The sequence below is a fragment of the Candida orthopsilosis genome (genome assembly GCF_000315875.1).
Source record: "Candida orthopsilosis Co 90-125, chromosome 6 draft sequence".
Taxonomy (NCBI): Eukaryota; Fungi; Ascomycota; class Pichiomycetes; order Serinales; family Debaryomycetaceae; genus Lodderomyces; species Lodderomyces orthopsilosis.
In genome coordinates this window covers 997,157-1,016,291 of record NC_018300.1, presented here as the reverse complement: position 1 = coordinate 1,016,291, position 19,135 = coordinate 997,157, and the positions used below count along the sequence as shown (strand labels likewise).

The following is a 19,135-nucleotide window of genomic DNA, read 5'->3' as shown; positions in this document are numbered from 1 at the left end:
AAATACGTCGCTAAATTTATTCTTTTTTTTTTTTTTTTTTTCTACCAACTTTGATTAGTTTTCTTCAACAGTCACCCATTAGCATTAGTTTCCAACAATGGCTTCAACTAACAAGATTGAGAAAAAACCAATTAGTTTCTCCAACATTCTTCTAGGTGCTGGATTGAATATGTCTGAAGTCACCACCTTGGGGCAACCTTTGGAAGTCATTAAAACCACCATGGCTGCCAACAGATCATTAACCATGGCCCAAGCTGCCAAGCTTGTCTGGAGCCGTGGTGGGGTCTTGGGATTCTACCAAGGTTTAATTCCATGGGCATGGATTGAAGCCAGTACTAAAGGTGCCGTGTTATTGTTTGTTTCCGCTGAAGCTGAATACCGATTCAAGACTTTGGGCTTCAGTTCATTCGTTAGTGGAATGGGTGGTGGTATTGCTGGTGGTTTAGCTCAAGCTTATTTGACAATGGGATTCTGTACTTGTATGAAGACGGTTGAAATCACTAGAGCCAAACAAGCAGCCGTTAGTGGTGCTCCACAACAAACCAGTTTCCAAGTGTTTAAAGATATATACAAAAAAGAAGGTATTAAAGGTATTAACAAAGGTGTCAATGCAGTTGCAATTCGTCAAATGACTAATTGGGGTTCTCGTTTTGGATTCTCAAGATTGGCCGAAGATGGAATTAGAAAATTATCTGGAAAAGGTGAAAATCAAAAATTATCCAATGTTGAGAAAATCGCTAGTAGTGTTATTGGTGGTGGGTTAAGTGCTTGGAATCAACCGATTGAAGTTATCAGAGTTGAAATGCAAAGTAAAACCAATGACCCCAACAGACCAAAGAATTTGAGTGTTTGGGGTGCAGCTAAATATATTTATCAAAACAACGGTATCAAAGGATTGTATAGGGGTGTTACACCAAGAATTGGATTGGGAGTTTGGCAAACGGTGTTTATGGTTGCTTTTGGTGATATTTTCAAAAAATTGTTAAATACTGAAGGTACAGGACATTAAGATTAGACTATAGGAAAAAGAAATCTGTTAGGTTAACGCTGAGTTCCCCATCTGTCGTAGCTATATAATCCAACCAAGGTTGTAAATAACCCTGCCGTTTGCAAAGGAGTAAAGTTTTTTGCTTCCCAAAGAAACGACATTAGTATAATAAATATTCTCTTTAAAATGTTTGCAATTGAATAATCAATGGGCGATAAGAGTCCTAGAATTTGGAATGCAATTACGGTTTGGATAAAATGGCCCAATCCGTTTATAACCACCAACAGTAATATTGTCAAGTCCAATTGTGCTAATGAAAAGGTGCTATTGAAAAATTCTGAAGTGATGTAGATTGGACATGTGAATAGAAATCCCACTATCGAGCAATAAAAAATGATTGTCAAATTGTCCAACTTCTTTGGTTCACTTTTGGAAATTGGAATTGATTTTGATTCTTGTGGTGTTACAGTATTTGGTGTCAATCTACTCTTGGCAAACATATTTTGACTAACAAAGATCAACATGGAAATAAATGCAAAAATGAGGCCAGACAGGTAGCTATTGTTTACTGGGGCAACAACCTGACCCGCTGTGCTTGGAACAGACTTCTTTTTCAGTTTGTAACAAGTCATCATAATCCCGACACTAAGTGGAATCAATGTAAGATAAGTTCTTAGTCTGTAACGTTTGTTGAAGATAAAACGATACACCAATACAGTTACCAATGGACTCAATGCCTTGATAGTGTGCACAAGTGAAACCGGTATATCAGAAGTTGCCTTATGACTAGTTAAATGACCAACAAATTGAAAACATCCCATGGGCACAGTAGTAGAAAGGATGAACTTTGTCGGTATGACAAATTGCCTCATTGATCTATTTGGTGGGAGTATGCTAGATGGAATAATTCTCTCATTAGTGTAATGATTTGAAATAAACAACAAACCCAAACTCAAACCTGCGTTCATGAGAAATTGTAATTGAGTTACCGTAACTGGATACTTGTACTTTGTTAAAATCAATTTGATTGAATTGGAGGAAATGATGGAAAAGAAGTACCAGATAAAACATAATGAGCAGATGGTGTAGTTGACTGGTGGTATTAACGATTTGACTCTCCCCAACAACAGGCCAACGTTCTTGCCCTTCACCAGTCGTTGTTTTATATCAAAGTATTTGGGTTCTGGTGAAGTTGTTTCAGAGGCTGGCGGTGTCATTGGCAACATATTCTTGATTGAAGTGTAAGATGAGCTATGTGAGCCTAACAATGGCGGCGTACCCAACTGGTACGGACTAGACCCAATTGAAGTGGTTGAATCATTAAAATTGGAATAAAACGTGGGCGATCCATGTTGATTATGATGCTGTATCTTGGACAAGTTTGTAGACGAGTAATTAGGATTCACTTGCGAAGAAGAATAGAAATTGTTGATCCGATGATGCTTCAAATGCTGTTTGGATTTTCTCTTTGGTGATGATGGTGTTGTTGTTGTTTGTTGTGGTGAGTTTGATTGAGGTGGTGTTGGTGCGTAGTTTGAGTGTGCTATACTGTCAGTTGACGACTGAACATCATCGTTGAGGTAAATATTCAGTTTGTGCATCTAAGTAAGAGTTATGTATTGGGTGGTGGTGTGACTAGATCGATCTTGTTTTAGATCGCTGCCTCGAATATGAAAATGAGATTTTCTTCTAATCGAGAAGTCCACGATGTACGATGTGGTATGTAACAAAATGAAATTCTTTCTATTGTAAAACAAAACAACAGACAAAAGGTACAAGACAGAGAACAGACAGACAGACACAGAAATATCAGACAGACAATTAACAGTGTATTACATGATACAATACATCTTATTAGGCAGCTTGTAATCAGTTATTACATAATCACAATAGAAAATGTTTATAAACTATGTAATGTATAACGTGTTTGTGGCTTGTAATTGCAGCCATATATCATTTTAAAAAAGCCTACGAAGACCTTGTTGTTTCTCAGTTATGATGAAGTCAGAAGCTTTTGTAATCAATAGGTCTTTGAAAAAGAATTCTCAGCAAAACTGCACCCTTATCAATCCAATTGTTGACGATAAAAACCCGACTAATCACTATTGAGCGTGTCTCTAGACAAACTCTCCATAAGCACAGTAGGTGTATGAAGAGAGAAGGTAGACTCTACAATTGCATATTATTCATTCACATCATAATTTACAACATATATAATAAGAATTTTCAAAAGAACAATTGTACTCATTGCATTCGCCTCCCTCAAACTCAATGAAACTCAACGATACCCGACGATGGAAAGAGAATTAGTCGGCATTTGTAACTTTCTCGCAAATACTCCCTGTACCGGCTTACAACGTACACGGAAGGAAAAGGAGCTACTGAAAGTCATCAAAACCGATCATCAAAGTTCTGCACAAATGTTATTATAATGTTTACACCCGAAATACTCCTTATATATACAACACCAGGAGTGATCACTCAAAAACAATACACTAGTCTTTGTCATTTTTACCTTTTAGATTTGAATATAGATCCAGGAGCTCTCCTGAAGAACTTGTCTCACAATGATATGGACAACCAAATTCCGGTCTCTATGTCAACAAGCTCATAAAGATTATAAATACAGGGACCAATCAGTTTGGCCACACTAGATACATGGGCATAAACGATCTATGTCCAACTTTCCATTGCTATATGTCCATAGCTAAAAACATTGTGAAGAATGTCGCTGACAACGTTATCGTAGTATTAATTGCGACATTGGAGTAGCATGACACACAACCAAAGTTGTAATACCACCCAACTCAAGTTTGTGTGGATAGTAGTAATTAGCTGCGTTGTCATAAATGACAATGTGCAACTCACTACTCACCATGACGAACGAGAGAAGATGAAATGGAAAACCAAGTTCCCCTCATTCGTCTCAAACTAAATTCAGAGATAATGAAGCTGTATCTGTCATGCATTGTTATTCATCAAATGGATGTAACTACCACTTCTTTGAATGGCCAGTTTAAAATAGTGAATATATTGGAACAGTGCGTCAAAATTTAGAAAGAAAAATGAATGTCATTAAATATTACGATTTCAGAATTTGTTCGTACACTACCTCCACACCAAAGTACCCCCTTCCTTCCACTCTCTTCAACTGCGTTTCTGAAGCTTTATACACGCAAGGCACCTCCTTTACTGCTCAAATCATACATAGCGTATCCCGTAGCGAATTACCTTTTACCACTCTTCTGTAAAATACTCTTTGAAGAATACTACTACTCTACCAGCTTTGTGATCCCCAATTTCAAGAGAAAACAAAATCTCACAAATAATCCAACATAATTTCATTATCTTAAACGCCGATCAATTGACAAAGATATCGGAATAGCATAGACAAATATACCTACCATCTAGAGACTCACATGACTCATGACAAGTCTAGCTTTATATACCTTCAAACAATTAGAAAAGGGAGCCATATCAGATGATTTAGATGATTCACCAGATACACCGGTAGCAGGTGACGACCCTTTGGAAGACTCCAATCCCGTCGAGAATGAAATATTTTCCTCTTGGGCATTATTCATCTTGTTGTTGTTATTGATGTTAGCCCTATGGTCTTCCTATTTCCTACAACAGAGAAGAATTAAGGCTATTCATGAGACTGTATTGTCAATCTTTTGTGGTATGATTGTCGGATTAATCATCAGACTTAGTCCTGGGCATTACATACAAGATGCCGTCAAATTCAATCCGGGATACTTTTTCAATATATTGTTGCCCCCGATCATCCTAAACAGTGGTTATGAACTACATCAGGCAAACTTTTTTAGAAATATTGGTAGTATTTTAACATTTGCCATACCGGGGACGTTTATATCAGCTTTGGTTGTTGGAATAATTGTGTACATATGGACCTCCATCGGATTGGATAGTGTCAAGTTAGAGTTCGTTGACGCATTGGCTGTGGGAGCTACACTATCTGCTACGGATCCAGTAACCATTTTATCCATATTCAATGCTTACAAAGTTGATCCAAAGTTGTACACAATCATCTTTGGGGAATCTTTGTTAAATGATGCTATTTCCATCGTCATGTTTGAAACTTGTCAAAAATTCCATGGACAACCCGTCAAATTTTCATCATTCTTTGAAGGTATCGGCTTGTTCTTGATGACATTTACCATTTCCACCATTATTGGAATAGCAATTGGTATACTAGTGGCATTGATTTTAAAACATTCACATGTGAGGAGGTATCCCCAAATCGAAACATGTTTGGTCTTGTTGTTTGCCTACCAGTCATACTTTTTCTCCAATGGAGCACACATGTCGGGAATTGTATCTTTGCTATTCTGCGGTATTACATTGAAACATTATGCTTATTATAACATGTCAAGACGTACTCAAATTGCGACAAAATACATTTTCCAATTACTAGCACAATTGTCGGAGAACTTTATATTCATCTATCTTGGATTATCATTATTCACCGAAGTTGAGCTTGTTTTCAAACCATTGTTGATTATTGTCGCATTCATATCCATCTGTGTTGCTAGATGGTCAGCTGTGTTTCCATTATCAAGATTCCTCAACTTTTTATACCGTGCAAGGCTTGAAAAATACAGTGGCATTTCAAACATGAACTCCAATGGCAGCTTGTCATTGAATGTTCCTGATGAAATTAGCCACTCATACCAAATGATGATTTTCTGGGCTGGTTTGAGAGGAGCAGTTGGCGTTGCTTTGGCTATGGGTTTTGGTGGTGATGCCAAATGGACTCTACTCGCAACGGTGTTGGTTGTTGTTGTGCTAACTGTGATCCTATTTGGTGGTACAACTGCATCCATGTTAGAGATTTTGGGTATCAAGACAGGGTGCATTGATGAGACGGCGGATTCGGATGACGAATTCGATATTGAAGCTCCCAGATTCCCACTTCAGCCAAATCTTACGTCACAGCAAGTCGTTCTCGGAAATAGAAGATTTATGAAATCGCAACCGAAAGTTGCTCCATTCAAAGACAGCACCTCCAACAACTCCTCGGCGGTCAATTTACTCGACAACGAGTCAAATCCTAATATAATCAATGGTGGTGACGACGAAGAGGAGTTGATTGGCAGCGATGTTGATGAATTTAGATCAGATTCCTTATCATCACCAACATTCAACAATACAAATATCAACGGAGACAGAGGGGTGCTAGGAGCTATTCTCAGCGCAGAGGAACATGCTAGATGGTTCACTAGATTCGATGAAGAGGTTTTAAAACCAGTTTTATTAGACACAGTACCTGGTATTCAATCCAGTGCCAGCAACAGTAGTACCAATTTAAGTGGAAGTAGAAGAGATTGAATACATAGATTAAACACTAACTTCAGTAGACAACCCTATTCAGCTGATGCTGCTCTTTATCAGCGATGGCAATGTCAATAACCCATTTGGCTAGCTCATACGCTTTCGAACTCAAATTAAGCTCATCCAACAAACCGTTGAATTGAATGCATATATTGTAAAACTCATGATACTCAAGGATATTCAAGTTGGCTATCATGTGAGATTTCGGCTTGTTTGCTCCAACATACATCGATGCGGGCAAGTAATCCCTATAATTGGTCGATGCTCGGATCGACCTTTCCAACAAGTTTATAGTGTCGCTTATGTCGGCTATTGTGACAATATTCAATGAATCTTCCATCACCGAGCGTTGAATAATATTGGATATAGCGATAATCGCGTTTCCGAAATTAACAGGATTTCTTACCCTTGACTCACAATCCCGTTTCAATGTAACACGAAAGAGAACACCAAATTTTGATTCCAAAATATGCCGTTTGATATCAGACGCAGCAGCATCAATCTTCCTGCCCTCAATGGTTCTAAACTGCTCGATATGAGATTTAAAGGAGCTTGACATATGTTGAGGCAAGTAAAGAGACACAAGCTTTAATATGGGAGCTGCGACTTCATTGCGTATATAGGTAACCCATTTGCCATCATTCACAGGCTTGTCCTTATCTACAACCTTACTTCCTTCAACCATCGAAGGTTGAGAAAATGAGTTCCCGAAAATATTCCCATCTTTTTTCCTTTTAAACCCGGTATCAATTTCTTTCTCCAACGACTTTTGCCAATTTCTCAAAGCTTTCATATCGCGGGCACTCCTCTTGTTGATCCGCACACTAACTTCTCTAATAACCAACGAGCATTCTTCGTACAACGCAGGCCACAAATTCTCTTTCTTTGATCTTGCGCTAAATATAGCCAATCGTAACTTCAACCCTTCTTTGTCATTTGTGGTAGCAATATATGCCAATTCCTGAAATGCAGTTAGCCTGCTCAATTCATGACTGGGTGTCACATCACGCAAACCCTTCAATAAGCAATTCAACGGGTCTTTGCTATACGAGGAAATAGTCTTCTTACCATCAAGACATCCAATTGTTGCATACACATTAAATATGTGATTTTCAAGCTCCCAATTCAAAAGCAACACATATGTAATCAAAGTCAATTTGAGGAAAGTGGGAAGTGAAGTGTTACTGCTTGGTAACGAATTATCTATACCAAATAATCTGAGCCAGATTAATGACTTGTACAAGTAGGATTTGGTTGTCCAGTAAATTATCGGACTCGCTATGGTCAATATGATTGTCAACCCTAATGCATTGCCCAAAGCCTGAGGTATGTGTGTAAATAACGTATTTTCAGGACTACTCCTGTTATGGCCATACTCAAACGTTAACTTGTTTCTTTGAAACACGAGTTGGTTAGCTGAATACATTCCCCCTATGATTACTGGACACGCCCAGTAGTAGACCCACTCATCATTCAATAAAGGATTCTTCCTGTATTCTTTTGAGATTAAATAGTAGTCAAAAGTGAATGGCAAATTAAAAATGAAAACGCCATAGACAAAAAAGGCTGATAATACGTGAAACGATGACACCTGAAGGAATTCATTCGATACTAGTGAGTGATAAATCTGCAGCGCAAGTGTCTTTTGACTTGAGTAGTTGACTGTGGAAAACTTGATTCGAACTTGCCTTATCAAGGTCAAAGCCAAAAAGTAGACAGGAACCTTGAGGACAATTGATAAAAGGAGACCCGATGATAATAAATGATTAATGTAGAATGGCACATCTAAAACCACTGTCATCAAGATTGACAAGATTATATTAATATTGAGCACATATTTTAGTCGTTTGTTAAAAACCTTAAAGAATATGCGATGGTACTCATTTCTTTCTTGCTCAGACGAATATGCTGCCATTGGAACTAGGGTGATGCTTTGTGATGCACTTTGTTGATGTGTGTAGGCTATTGTTTTACAATTTTCATTTTCGTAAAATTTTCCTACCGCGAGCTGCGAAGTATTACACTCTATGTACAAGCTATACCTATATCTCATTACTTAAATTCAATTGAGCTTCCCTTTTCGTCTGCTCTCTAGTACCACTCAAAACGTCCTTGATTTGTTCCAAACCTGGTTTTCCGTTGATTTGTCCCAAGACCGCATCAGTGATCTTTAACTCATTCACTTCTCCAACTAAATATCCAGCGCTTCTTGAAAGCAACTTGGTCTCTATACTAGTTTGAGCACTTTCAAATTTACCTGCGTCGACTTCAAAAGCCCTGTAGATAGCCTCTTCTAACTGCTCTTCAGTAGTGATAAATTTAGCTGCCGAGTGGTACAATTCAAGCAATTTCTGTGCTTTCATTTCCTTCTCGTGCAACTCCTTAGAACGACGATTCAACTTACGTTGCTCTTTCAACAATTCTTGTTCCTCCGGTGTCCTCCTTCTTACCAATCCTTGTTCCAAAATCTTCTGCATTGTAGGCAATGATGCAATGTTTGATGAGTCAGCCTTACGTTCTTCTTCAAATTGACGTTGCTTAGCCAACTCCTTCTCATGAACGCCCTTTTTGAGCTCATCGATCTTCTTTAACCTTTTCTCCTCCTCTAAGTAAGCTTCTTTTAAAAATTCAGCTCTGTAGTAAGCTCTCTTGTATGCATCTCTCTCTTCAGCAGGTAAGTCGTTCATCTCTCGCAATGACATTGGAGGGTATTTGATATGCTTGATTCTGTCCTCCACTGTTATGTACTTTCTAGGGGGCTGCTGACGTGGAAGATGTTTCCCATTTATCTTTGGAGTTGGTACACCTTCTGCATATCCACTTTCCTTTGCTTTCTCCTTTTGTAACTCGATTTCATTCAAGGGACGTATTGGCCGATGGAAAATAGCCTTTGTTTTGGGAAGAATACCAGACTTCCCACCGTACTTTAAAACTCCTTTACCCATCTTGTGATGTGGACTCTTGAACCTTGTTTATGAAAAATTTATCAACTTTTTTTTTTTATTGGTGAATGTCAAGGCCGCTACCAGAACATACAAAGACTATGCAAGAGCTTAACATAAGACACCACGGACCCAGGGAGATAATATTTACCTACATTTAATAAATTCGTCTTAGATCTAGCCTATGTTCCCCAAATATCATAAATTTTTTCCAGCAACACTTTTCCAATTTTTTTGTTACCCACCTGCGTTTTGAACTCATCAACCATCAATTGCTTCTTTGTCTCCAATGGAGCATGTGCGTTTTGCTGGTGATAAAAATCAAGCAATCTCTTTGGAGTGGGGAACCGATTCTGTATTACAATGGCTTTTTCTAGCGAACACCCTTTAATAGTCATGAGCATCAATATGAATAATTCCCTCACTGTCATTTGCGTTGTCTTTCCCATCATCTCCTGAAAACTGGAAAATAAGTGGCAGCATTCATAGTTTGCCCGAGTCTCAAACTTTTCTCGAAAATTCACCAACAATTCGTTATAGTGGTCTTGGTTGTAAATATCTCTAGGTCGAAGAACAACTAAATTTTTATGAACATGTACATCCTTAATGACGCCTGTGAGAGATGCTAAAAACTCGATTGTCTCGTCAATGTCCTTGAATCTTCGTAGATATAAGCGTGCGTTTGTCATTGTTTGTGCAATACCTGTTTGTATCGAGTCCATAATGGCGTAAGCACGCTCTTTTACCAAAGACACTTCTTCGACCAAGTAGAAGCAATGCATCATTCCAGATTTCTTCATTCTATTCTTCTGCTCTAAAAATCTGCCATCTTTTATAGAGTCACATAAGTCATCAATTCTTTTTCTTTCACAAAGGTAGTTTAAAACCGCTTCTCTACCAGTACGCAAATGCCTTGCAACCCAGGTGATATCCCCACACGCTAAGGCTTTAACGTCACATTTAATATTGGCAAGTTCAAGCTGTCTTCGGAAAAAATCACGTTCTTGTTGAGCTCTAATTTCTCTATTATCAATGTATATGATTACTTCGTATTCGTCCTTGGTCCATATTTCGTATGGGGTGCCATCGTATATTCTATTTTGAGAGTCATGTACGATGTTCCCTGTTGGCGGCAATACCTCTGAAACTAATCTTGAATTATGAGCTGAATTGTGTAATCTAATCGACGATTGACGATCAGAAGCCAAATCAATATTTCGATTCACGATGGGGGATGATTTTTCAAAACTAGATTCAAACCTGACTCCATTGTCGAAAGAGCTGTTGGCGATTGTGTTTGATTGCATGGGCGACGATTCTATATTCACGGCAGTTTTCAATTTTGAAGCCAATTCTCTCCCTTCTTCAGTCAAGTAATACATTTTTGGTGACCTCCCCGTTACATATACTAATTCCCTCTTTATTAATGTCTTTATAGAATCCCACGCAGAATACATTGATGTTGTAGAAGTCGTGAATGACTTGTCACTATACGGCGCTGCATGTTGCGAAATTTGTTCCCTAGTCATACCCCTTCCTTCCCTATCCCTTAAGTATAAAGTAACCATGATAGCAAATGCTCCTGACCTTTGCTTAGGGACATAACTAGCGACTGTTCGAGCACGCTTTACAGGTCGCGTCAGTGAATCCTCTTCTACCAATTGATCCGTCTTACTCAAAGCGCTTTTGTGTGCTTCGGCTTCATCCATGAATCCAACTGGTGGTTCCCAGCCATTGGCTTTACAAAGTTGAAGTACCCTATTACTAAGCATAACGGCGGTCTTCACGCCTACAAATTTGATTTGTTTGAGCGATTTGGTGTCTACTATTGGTCCTGGCGTGCGTCGTATTTGACCTAGCATTTTGTTGTAAAGCACCGCCATTTTCGAGCCATTTTTGGTTGCTTCAATAGCATCAGTCTCTATCCATTGAATAATATACTGCTTGAAATCTTCTGGCACCTCGTCAGACATTGCAGACGGATCCCAAATTTCGTAAACTTTGATTGAAATTATAGCGCGTAAAAAAAATGGACACAGATGATTACGAAGTCATCGTTAAGACATATATTACATATCCCAACTACACCCAATGTCATCAAAATCTGTCAGCAAAACAAACTTACCCCCAATAAATCTAATATTTAAGTTCCTACAACAACAATCGCTTGTAACAATATGGCTATATGAAAAATCGCACCTGCGAATCCAAGGTAAAATCCAAGGATTTGATGAGTATATGAATCTAGTGATTGATGAAGCAGAAGAAATTGTCAATGGTAAGAAAACACCACTTGGGAAATTGCTATTGAAAGGAGAAAACATTACCCTTATTTCCAGTTTAGATGTATAGAAATGCCACGTACTTATGAAAATCTAACCTTCTTTTCTGTACCGAAATCCAACCTCTTTGCAGCTGGAGCAAGCTCGTCTTGTTTTTGGCGACTCAAAAAACGTCTATTTCTACTCTCTTGCGTTACCTGGGCTTTATAATGGCTTATCTGTTCGGCTCTTTTGCTCACGGCAAGTTGCTTCTTGGTAGGAGATTTCACCTTGATTCTAGATAACTCTATCGCCGATAATGCATCATTTGATAAATGCAACACCACTATAAACAGTTTCGGTCGATTATCAGACTCTTCCAAATCATTACTCATTTTAACATTTTCCCCACTTATTCTCTGGTATTTTTCAAAATCTTGGTGATATTATGATAAGCTGAGAAGCAAAAAAAAAAAAATAATCATTTTTAGCAACACGTCTAGTTTACAGACACGGTACATAAAATACATATTCACTTGCATGAGTTCACTCAATGGTAACCACCAACCACGAAAGCCGACAAAACCACCCTTGCAACACGTACGGCAACGTCCACAATCTCAACAGTCGGTGCAGTTCACCGAACAGGAGAAATTGGATATTCAAACCAAGCTCAATAAAGCCTTGGGACCGGAGTACGTGAGCTATCGACCAGGTGGAGGAGGAAGCTCAGTCCAGTACATAGAAGGATGGAAGGCACTAAACTTAGCGAATGAAGTGTTTGGATTTAACGGGTGGAATTCTGAATTAGTTTCATGTGAGATTGATTACTTAGACACGCATGGAAATACGGGCAGATGCTCCTTAGGACTCTCCGTTGTAGTCAGAGTAACTCTCAAAGATGGTACTTATCACGAGGATATTGGGTATGGGTATATCGATAATGCCAAGAGCAAGTCACAAGCGTTTGAAAAGTGTAAGAAGGAGGCATACACGGATGGAATAAAGCGTTGTTTGAGATGCTTTGGTAATGTTTTGGGTAACTGCCTATACGATAAGACTATAACCAAACAGATGAGCAAGTTGCAAAAGAACAACATCGAATATGAGCCAGACGATTTTCATCGCGATCCTATATATGCAGAGAGGGAACGTAAGAAGGAACTAATGGAGAAACGGGCCCAAGAGGAGAAGGAGCTAGAAGCAAGACGCGAACAGGAGAGATTAAGAGCGCCGGATGAAGCATTCATTACTCCCAGACTGCCCTCCAAAATAGTACAACAAGTGAATAAAAGAAAAGACGCCGATGAAATTGACGAGTCTTTTAATTTCAGTGACGAAGGTGCCGATGAAGAGCACGAACTCGATCACGTGGAAACTAAATCAACCCAAGTCGAGCATTTCGAAAACAAATACCAGGAAGAAGATCTGAACCATTTTCCTGCATTTGTCGCAGCAAAGAATGCGGCACTTTTGCAGTTAAAACAGGACGGTAAAGCTGAAGAAATACCTCAATTCGACACCACTTTTGTCTCACCCAATATTGAACGTACAGTTGATCCCACCAAATCAGTACCTGTGAAAAGAGTCGATTTGAAAGGCAAGACGCCACCTCTTGGGGTAAACCACCTTCAGAATAGAGTGAAAAAGCCTAGTACCAATCACTTGAATAACAATTTCGGTAAAAGGATTGGTGTGCCGCCTATGAGACCAGTCAAACGACTACACGGAGAGGAACTATCTACAATAGAAAATAGATAGATTCTAATTAGCTTTAGATTAGATGTCTAGATTTGCATTCACGCGTATATAGTAAATCAATGATTGCGTTTGGAAAAAACAAAAGCTATTTAGTATTGCCCTTTCCCAATATCACAAATCAAAAGATGAGAGACTTGTCATCAATTCAGTCACTTGTAGCCAATACCGGCCCATTTAATGAATACCTGGATATCTATTCCGCCAAAGACTCATTCCAAGCGCTTCAATCGAGTAAGATTCTCGTGATTGGAGCTGGAGGTCTTGGTTGTGAAATTCTCAAGAATTTATCCATGACTGGATTCAAGGATATACATATTATAGATATGGATACAATCGACTTGAGTAATTTGAATCGTCAGTTTCTTTTTCGTCATGCAGATATTGGCAAGAGTAAAGCTGAAGTTGCGACAAAGTTTATTCTTGAAAGAATAGGTAATCCTGGTTTGAAGATTACACCTCATTTCAAAAAGATTCAGGACATGAATCTTGACTTTTATCGAAGTTTCCAGGTTATCATCAGTGGTTTAGATTCAGTCGAAGCAAGAAGATGGATAAATTCTACGCTATATGGATTGGCACAAGATGAAAATATGATAATCCCTTTGGTAGATGGAGGTACTGAAGGTTTTCGAGGACAAAGCAGGGTGATCATACCGACATTAACTTCATGCTTTGAGTGTTCATTGGATCTTCTCAGTGCACAAACAGCTTATCCAGTATGTACAATTGCCAATACTCCACGACTACCTGAGCATTGTATTGAATGGGCAAGCCAACTAGAATGGAATAGGCAATTTCCGGGAAAGAAATTTGATGCTGATGATCTTGATCAAGTGGAATGGATGTATCAGACCGCAAAGAATCGAGCAATTGAGTTTGGAATCGACGGAGTAACAAAGAGTCTAACTTTGGGGGTAGTTAAGAATATCATACCGGCAATTGCATCTACAAATGCCATAATTGCTGCAAGTTGTTGTAACGAAGTTTTCAAAATCATAACCAATGTGAATCCTATATTGGATAATTATATGATGTACTCAGGAGATGATTCAATCTTCACTTATACATATGCGTATACTAGGAAACAAAACTGTGCTGTTTGTGGAACTACAGCAAAAACTGTTAATGTTCAGAAATGGTGGACTTTACGGCAATTTATCCATGAAATAAAGTCAAAAAAAGAAATACAAATGACAAACCCTAGTTTGACTAGTGGTGACAAGTATCTTTATATGTCGAGTCCTCCTGACTTGGAAGAAGCAACAAGGGGCAACTTGAGTAAGAAAATGAAGGATTTAGTTCATAGAGGTGAGGAAATTGTCATTACCGATCCAAACTTGCCTATATCACTTCGAATAATTGCGCACTTGGAAGGCGATGATGATGATCCAGAATTCACTCTACATACATAAGCTTCAAAAATCAATCAACTTTTTTTTTTTACTACTTATTAAAACCTATCCATTTCCTCTAAAACTGAATTATTAAATTGTGTAATGTTGTCAAGATACACATGGTGTCCACTGTTTTCTATTATCTGAACATCACTATGTTGAGATCTGCCTGTAGCGGCTGCCAAATTATTTATTATATCACTGCACATTTGACCTCCTGTTTTATCCATCCAATCTCCGTCCCCATACCACCATGTCATATCACATCTTAGTTTATGTATTTTCTTCTCGATTAATGGAAACCTAGCATCAGCACCAGGCGCAAGCAAGAAGTTCAACATGTATTCACCTGATCCTCTAGCTTGGAATATTCCGTACGCATACTTGTGTAATAAATGTGCTTCTACTCTAGGCAATTTAGCAAATCTTCTTGATGACCATCCACTGACAACTTTTGAACCCAAAGGACCAGCTTTTCGAACCAACGTGAATGGTGAAATGTTTCTTTCCCAAAGTCGCTTGAAGTATCCTGGCACTGGTATTTGGCGTTTATGTTTGATAATTGCTCCTGGTGATGCCATGATGATCTTTTTACAAAAGTTTGGATCTCGCACAATTCCATAACACGCCATCAAGTATGCACCCATCGAATGCGCCATTATCAACACCTTCGACTTATCAATATTCTTTTGAGCAAACCAAGCTTCATAAGAGTCAAAAAACCATTCTTCGACTTGTTCAACATTCTGCGGGTGGAAGTGAGGTCGAGAGCTACAGCCATACCCAAAAAGGTCTATAGCATGTATGCACCAATCATCGCGTGAGGCTATAGCGTCAAAATTTTTGAGATAGAACCCGAGCCCAGCACCATAACCATGAATCATGACCAAGTGCTTCATCGAAGCCAGATCGACTTCAGATTTTCCTGGCGGATAGATGACAAACTCGTTGATATAGTTTCCCTTATCGTCAATAGGTACCTTCAACACTTTCGAAGTCCTGCCTCGATGATCCGTATTTGGATAAAATGGTAAAGTTGACAACAAGTCGTGTTGAAATTGAAGGGGGTCGTTGCGTAGTTTATAATGCTCTATAGACTCAGCCACTCCCAAAGGAAAAGTGTTGCTAAACAACTTCGAAATTGGGACTGAAGTGGGATGAGTTGACCTTTTGTAATGTGAATGTTGGTGAACTTCATTTGTGATGCTTGCCACATCGGTCGTTTCAATAACTACTCTCTTTCCACTTTGTGACTTTGATAATGACTTCTTCTTTGTTGGTATTGCTCTAGGTACATAGCTTAGCAAATTATTGACTGAAAATGTCGATGAATTAAGATTGAAGTTGGATATACTGAACAACCGTTTGCTCATTCTTGTTTTACCCCACGTTTATGCAAAATAAATCAAAAAATACTAAAACTTTTTCTGACACGTAAAGATGACTTTATCCTAACCAGAAACAACTGAATAGAACGGACTGTTGTTATTAAATCATGAACAGATGGTAGGCTTTTCTAGTGGGGTTTTGTATGTTGCAAAAAAAGCAAACACGGAACACTCTAAACCTTGTAAACTTTTCAAATGCAAAGAAATCAAAAAATGACAACGTGCTAATTCCAAACAAAAATGCAACGCTATGCTTTTTCGTGTGTGTTGGGAAACTATCGTTTAAGTGGTAAACCTCTTGTTGAGTAATCCACTTGAGTTGCTATTATAAGGAGTATTTCCCAAAAAAAAGTTTGTTGTTTACTTTCTTTACTATTTCGTACCGGACTTTGGTTTTTAGCGTGATTAACTTTTCTGTTGCTGTTGTTGCAAAAAAAATTTTTTTTGGTCTCGCTGTTCACAAGAAATTTGCAATTGTGCACGACAATGAAATGTTGGGTATGATTTGAATAAGTATATAGTCAAGGTAGTCAAGGCTTGTAAAAACTTAAATGACTTGGCAAATAGTGAAACAGGGGTTTGATATAGTTCTTTGTTCAGCGTATGGAACTGTTTTTTGCGTTATGGCCACGTTGCTGTGTTGCAACTTTTTAGTAAAAGTTGTTACAAAATTTTGGATACTTGAAAAGAGTTAGAGCCAAAATTTTTATTGAAAATTCGTATGGACCAGTGATGTCCAAGAAGTTAGGGTGGAGATAAAGAAAGAATTCAAAGTGAAGATACCACATTGAGTATTACTGGTACATTCAAAAGTACATCCTCAAGATAGCTATTGGTGATCTGTAATTGACGTTATTAAAGTTCACCCACTTTTTGTCTGATGCTGCACGATCGCTGACACACCTAGAAGATCATAGAAAGATGACTCCAGGATCCAACTTTGTGGTTGCGTAAAGCAGCTATATTTATTATCGCTGGTTAAGACAACTAAAACCAACAAAACTGGAGACAATGACAGCCACTAAAAGTACATAACTCCATCCCTTTCAACGATGGTTAATTATTGTCACAGATTAACAATGCCAGTACAACAATAGACACAACTATTTGTCAGCTTCTTGTTTGCCAAAGTGGGACAATAAGCCATTGTTACGACAAAACGTCACGTATGTATGGTCAAAAATGTCGCTAGTATTACAATATGACACATCTTGAGAGCGCATTAGGCGAAGAACTTTCTAACCAGATACAAATTGTCATAAATGCGCTCAATGTAATATTGCAACTTCGGCCTTATTCTTATTTTCTCTTTTGCAATGATTGGTTCTTGCACGAGACTGCAAACTAAACCCGCCTGAGACTAAAACCTAAAATAACAAGAAAAATTGAAAATTCTCAACAAAAGTCAACAATATGTGTCAACAAGAAAAATCAAAATATTTTTTGAAAAGCTTTACAGTTAGAATGCCAAGCGAATCGAGTGACGACCCCTTCCTCTTGAGGCTAGCTTCTCATTAAACCTCGCAATTGGAATCGAACCACAATAACAACAAGAATGAGTGTCAGAAAGCAAATGCGGCAAAATCTTATATTTTCCAAACTTTCTGAGTGTTATTATTGTGTAACCTTCTCAACAATAAAGATTCGGTTACGAGTGTTTTGAAGTTTAATTGGCTACTTCCCTTTCTCTTTTTTTCAATCAAAAAAACCACATGATAAAATGAAAAAAAGCTAAAAGAAACGTTTAAGTCCTATTGTCTTTTCCCCAATTAAGTATTCAAACCTTTGTGCGCAAAGTAATTAATAAATCGTTACTGGCTCAACGATTTAAACTTCGTATATTCACATGTAATGTCAGAAATGAGTTCATTGATTGGTTGAAAATACACAATAAAACACATAGTTATGTTTTTGCAATTGTTTTGAAAAAAGACAATGCAAATTCCTTTTCCATGGGAAACAAAGAAGAGGAAAAAGAACCGGGATCCGCCATTAAAATGCAACAGAAGGACCATCTCCTTCCGGGTACTAACCCCTGTCTATGTGCCTGGGACTATAGCGTACAAGTAGTTTGTTATTAGACACTCTCCACTTTGTGTGAAGTTACTACTACACGGCAGATGTAAGAGCTAGAAAAGTCTCAAAACTCAAAACTAATTTCCATCAGCGGAATTGCTTCCAAACAAGAATAACTGAATTCTTATTTGCTGAAAAAAAAAAAGAAAATTAGTAGACTGTTGTGATTGTTATTGTTAATGCTAATTGTATTTAATGGTATTGTATTTCACAAACGGCATCAGTTTAATAACAATAGAAAAATAAATATACATAGAACTAAACTAAACTAAACTAACTTAAATTACATTGAAATAAATTGAAATAAATTGTTTTATTTAGTGTCTGCATAAATACAATTAAATTAAAAATTGGTTTTATGATTTGATGGAAAAGATAATACTACAGTTCTACTAAGCTACTACCACACATTCTATCTATTGGGGGATGTATTCCTTTGTTTTGTACCCATGAAGTGGTTTGTGTAATATAACGGATATAATACAGCTTTTGTAGATCAACAGACACAATATTTTAGTAAAAAAGTACACGCTCTTGGAGAAGGCTTCTCTATATCTTCAACACTATCAAAGCCCGCCACAACCTTATCAACAACTGTGATCTGTTCCATAAACTTTATTTGAACAAAAGCAGACCATTTCTTTAAAGAACATATGTTTTTGATGTCGTATGAATATGCTTTTTGACTCTATTATCCTATGCCTGTTATGTACGTTGGATTTACCATTTACTGCAGAAGCCAAGAAATTTTATTTTGCAACACTAAAACAATTTCTTTACTTACCAATCCTTTGCCCAGAAAAGTTTTTTAAAACTAATGTCGATCACTGTGTAATAACTTAAGGTTTATCGATTTCATCAGCGTCCAACAATAGTCTGCTTTTAAAGGATACTGATATTAAGAAAATTTTTTTAGATTGATGGGTGGGAAAGCGGCTAGCATTATAAATAATCAACGATGTTCCTGCCT

General features: G+C 37.9%; 11 protein-coding genes across 11 annotated transcripts; 5 read left to right on the top strand and 6 right to left on the bottom strand. All coding sequences in view use genetic code 12, as the record gives it.

The window, feature by feature from the left end:
• Nucleotides 1-97: 97 nt before the first annotated feature.
• CORT_0F04670 (Yhm2 protein) lies at nucleotides 98-1,009 on the top strand (the record flags this gene model as incomplete). The annotated part of the gene is made up of 1 exon (XM_003870771.1): nucleotides 98-1,009. The coding sequence occupies one exon, from the start codon at nucleotides 98-100 to the stop codon at nucleotides 1,007-1,009; it is 912 nt and encodes a 303-aa protein (XP_003870820.1).
• Nucleotides 1,010-1,041: 32 nt separating this feature from the next.
• Nucleotides 1,042-2,589, bottom strand: CORT_0F04660 (Sly41 protein; the record flags this gene model as incomplete). The annotated part of the gene is made up of 1 exon (XM_003870770.1): nucleotides 1,042-2,589. The coding sequence occupies one exon, from the start codon at nucleotides 2,587-2,589 to the stop codon at nucleotides 1,042-1,044; it is 1,548 nt and encodes a 515-aa protein (XP_003870819.1).
• Nucleotides 2,590-4,414: 1,825 nt separating this feature from the next.
• On the top strand, nucleotides 4,415-6,340 carry CORT_0F04650 (Nhx1 protein; the record flags this gene model as incomplete). Its single annotated transcript, XM_003870769.1, has 1 exon — nucleotides 4,415-6,340. The coding sequence occupies one exon, from the start codon at nucleotides 4,415-4,417 to the stop codon at nucleotides 6,338-6,340; it is 1,926 nt and encodes a 641-aa protein (XP_003870818.1).
• A 22-nt stretch (nucleotides 6,341-6,362) lies between these two features.
• Nucleotides 6,363-8,258, bottom strand: CORT_0F04640 (Ndc1 protein; the record flags this gene model as incomplete). Its single annotated transcript, XM_003870768.1, has 1 exon — nucleotides 6,363-8,258. The coding sequence occupies one exon, from the start codon at nucleotides 8,256-8,258 to the stop codon at nucleotides 6,363-6,365; it is 1,896 nt and encodes a 631-aa protein (XP_003870817.1).
• A 127-nt stretch (nucleotides 8,259-8,385) lies between these two features.
• CORT_0F04630 (Pet123 protein) lies at nucleotides 8,386-9,288 on the bottom strand (the record flags this gene model as incomplete). Its single annotated transcript, XM_003870767.1, has 1 exon — nucleotides 8,386-9,288. The coding sequence occupies one exon, from the start codon at nucleotides 9,286-9,288 to the stop codon at nucleotides 8,386-8,388; it is 903 nt and encodes a 300-aa protein (XP_003870816.1).
• Nucleotides 9,289-9,467: 179 nt separating this feature from the next.
• CORT_0F04620 (Mus81 protein) lies at nucleotides 9,468-11,258 on the bottom strand (the record flags this gene model as incomplete). The annotated part of the gene is made up of 1 exon (XM_003870766.1): nucleotides 9,468-11,258. One exon carries the CDS (start codon nucleotides 11,256-11,258, stop codon nucleotides 9,468-9,470), a length of 1,791 nt encoding a protein of 596 aa, XP_003870815.1.
• Nucleotides 11,259-11,376: 118 nt separating this feature from the next.
• CORT_0F04610 (hypothetical protein) lies at nucleotides 11,377-11,637 on the top strand (the record flags this gene model as incomplete). The annotated part of the gene is made up of 1 exon (XM_003870765.1): nucleotides 11,377-11,637. One exon carries the CDS (start codon nucleotides 11,377-11,379, stop codon nucleotides 11,635-11,637), a length of 261 nt encoding a protein of 86 aa, XP_003870814.1.
• A 13-nt stretch (nucleotides 11,638-11,650) lies between these two features.
• Nucleotides 11,651-11,941, bottom strand: CORT_0F04605 (hypothetical protein; the record flags this gene model as incomplete). The annotated part of the gene is made up of 1 exon (XM_003870764.1): nucleotides 11,651-11,941. One exon carries the CDS (start codon nucleotides 11,939-11,941, stop codon nucleotides 11,651-11,653), a length of 291 nt encoding a protein of 96 aa, XP_003870813.1.
• A 145-nt stretch (nucleotides 11,942-12,086) lies between these two features.
• Nucleotides 12,087-13,307, top strand: CORT_0F04600 (Rad52 protein; the record flags this gene model as incomplete). The annotated part of the gene is made up of 1 exon (XM_003870763.1): nucleotides 12,087-13,307. One exon carries the CDS (start codon nucleotides 12,087-12,089, stop codon nucleotides 13,305-13,307), a length of 1,221 nt encoding a protein of 406 aa, XP_003870812.1.
• A 59-nt stretch (nucleotides 13,308-13,366) lies between these two features.
• On the top strand, nucleotides 13,367-14,719 carry CORT_0F04590 (hypothetical protein; the record flags this gene model as incomplete). The annotated part of the gene is made up of 1 exon (XM_003870762.1): nucleotides 13,367-14,719. The coding sequence occupies one exon, from the start codon at nucleotides 13,367-13,369 to the stop codon at nucleotides 14,717-14,719; it is 1,353 nt and encodes a 450-aa protein (XP_003870811.1).
• Nucleotides 14,720-14,757: 38 nt separating this feature from the next.
• On the bottom strand, nucleotides 14,758-16,074 carry CORT_0F04580 (Cld1 protein; the record flags this gene model as incomplete). The annotated part of the gene is made up of 1 exon (XM_003870761.1): nucleotides 14,758-16,074. The coding sequence occupies one exon, from the start codon at nucleotides 16,072-16,074 to the stop codon at nucleotides 14,758-14,760; it is 1,317 nt and encodes a 438-aa protein (XP_003870810.1).
• Nucleotides 16,075-19,135: the final 3,061 nt, after the last annotated feature.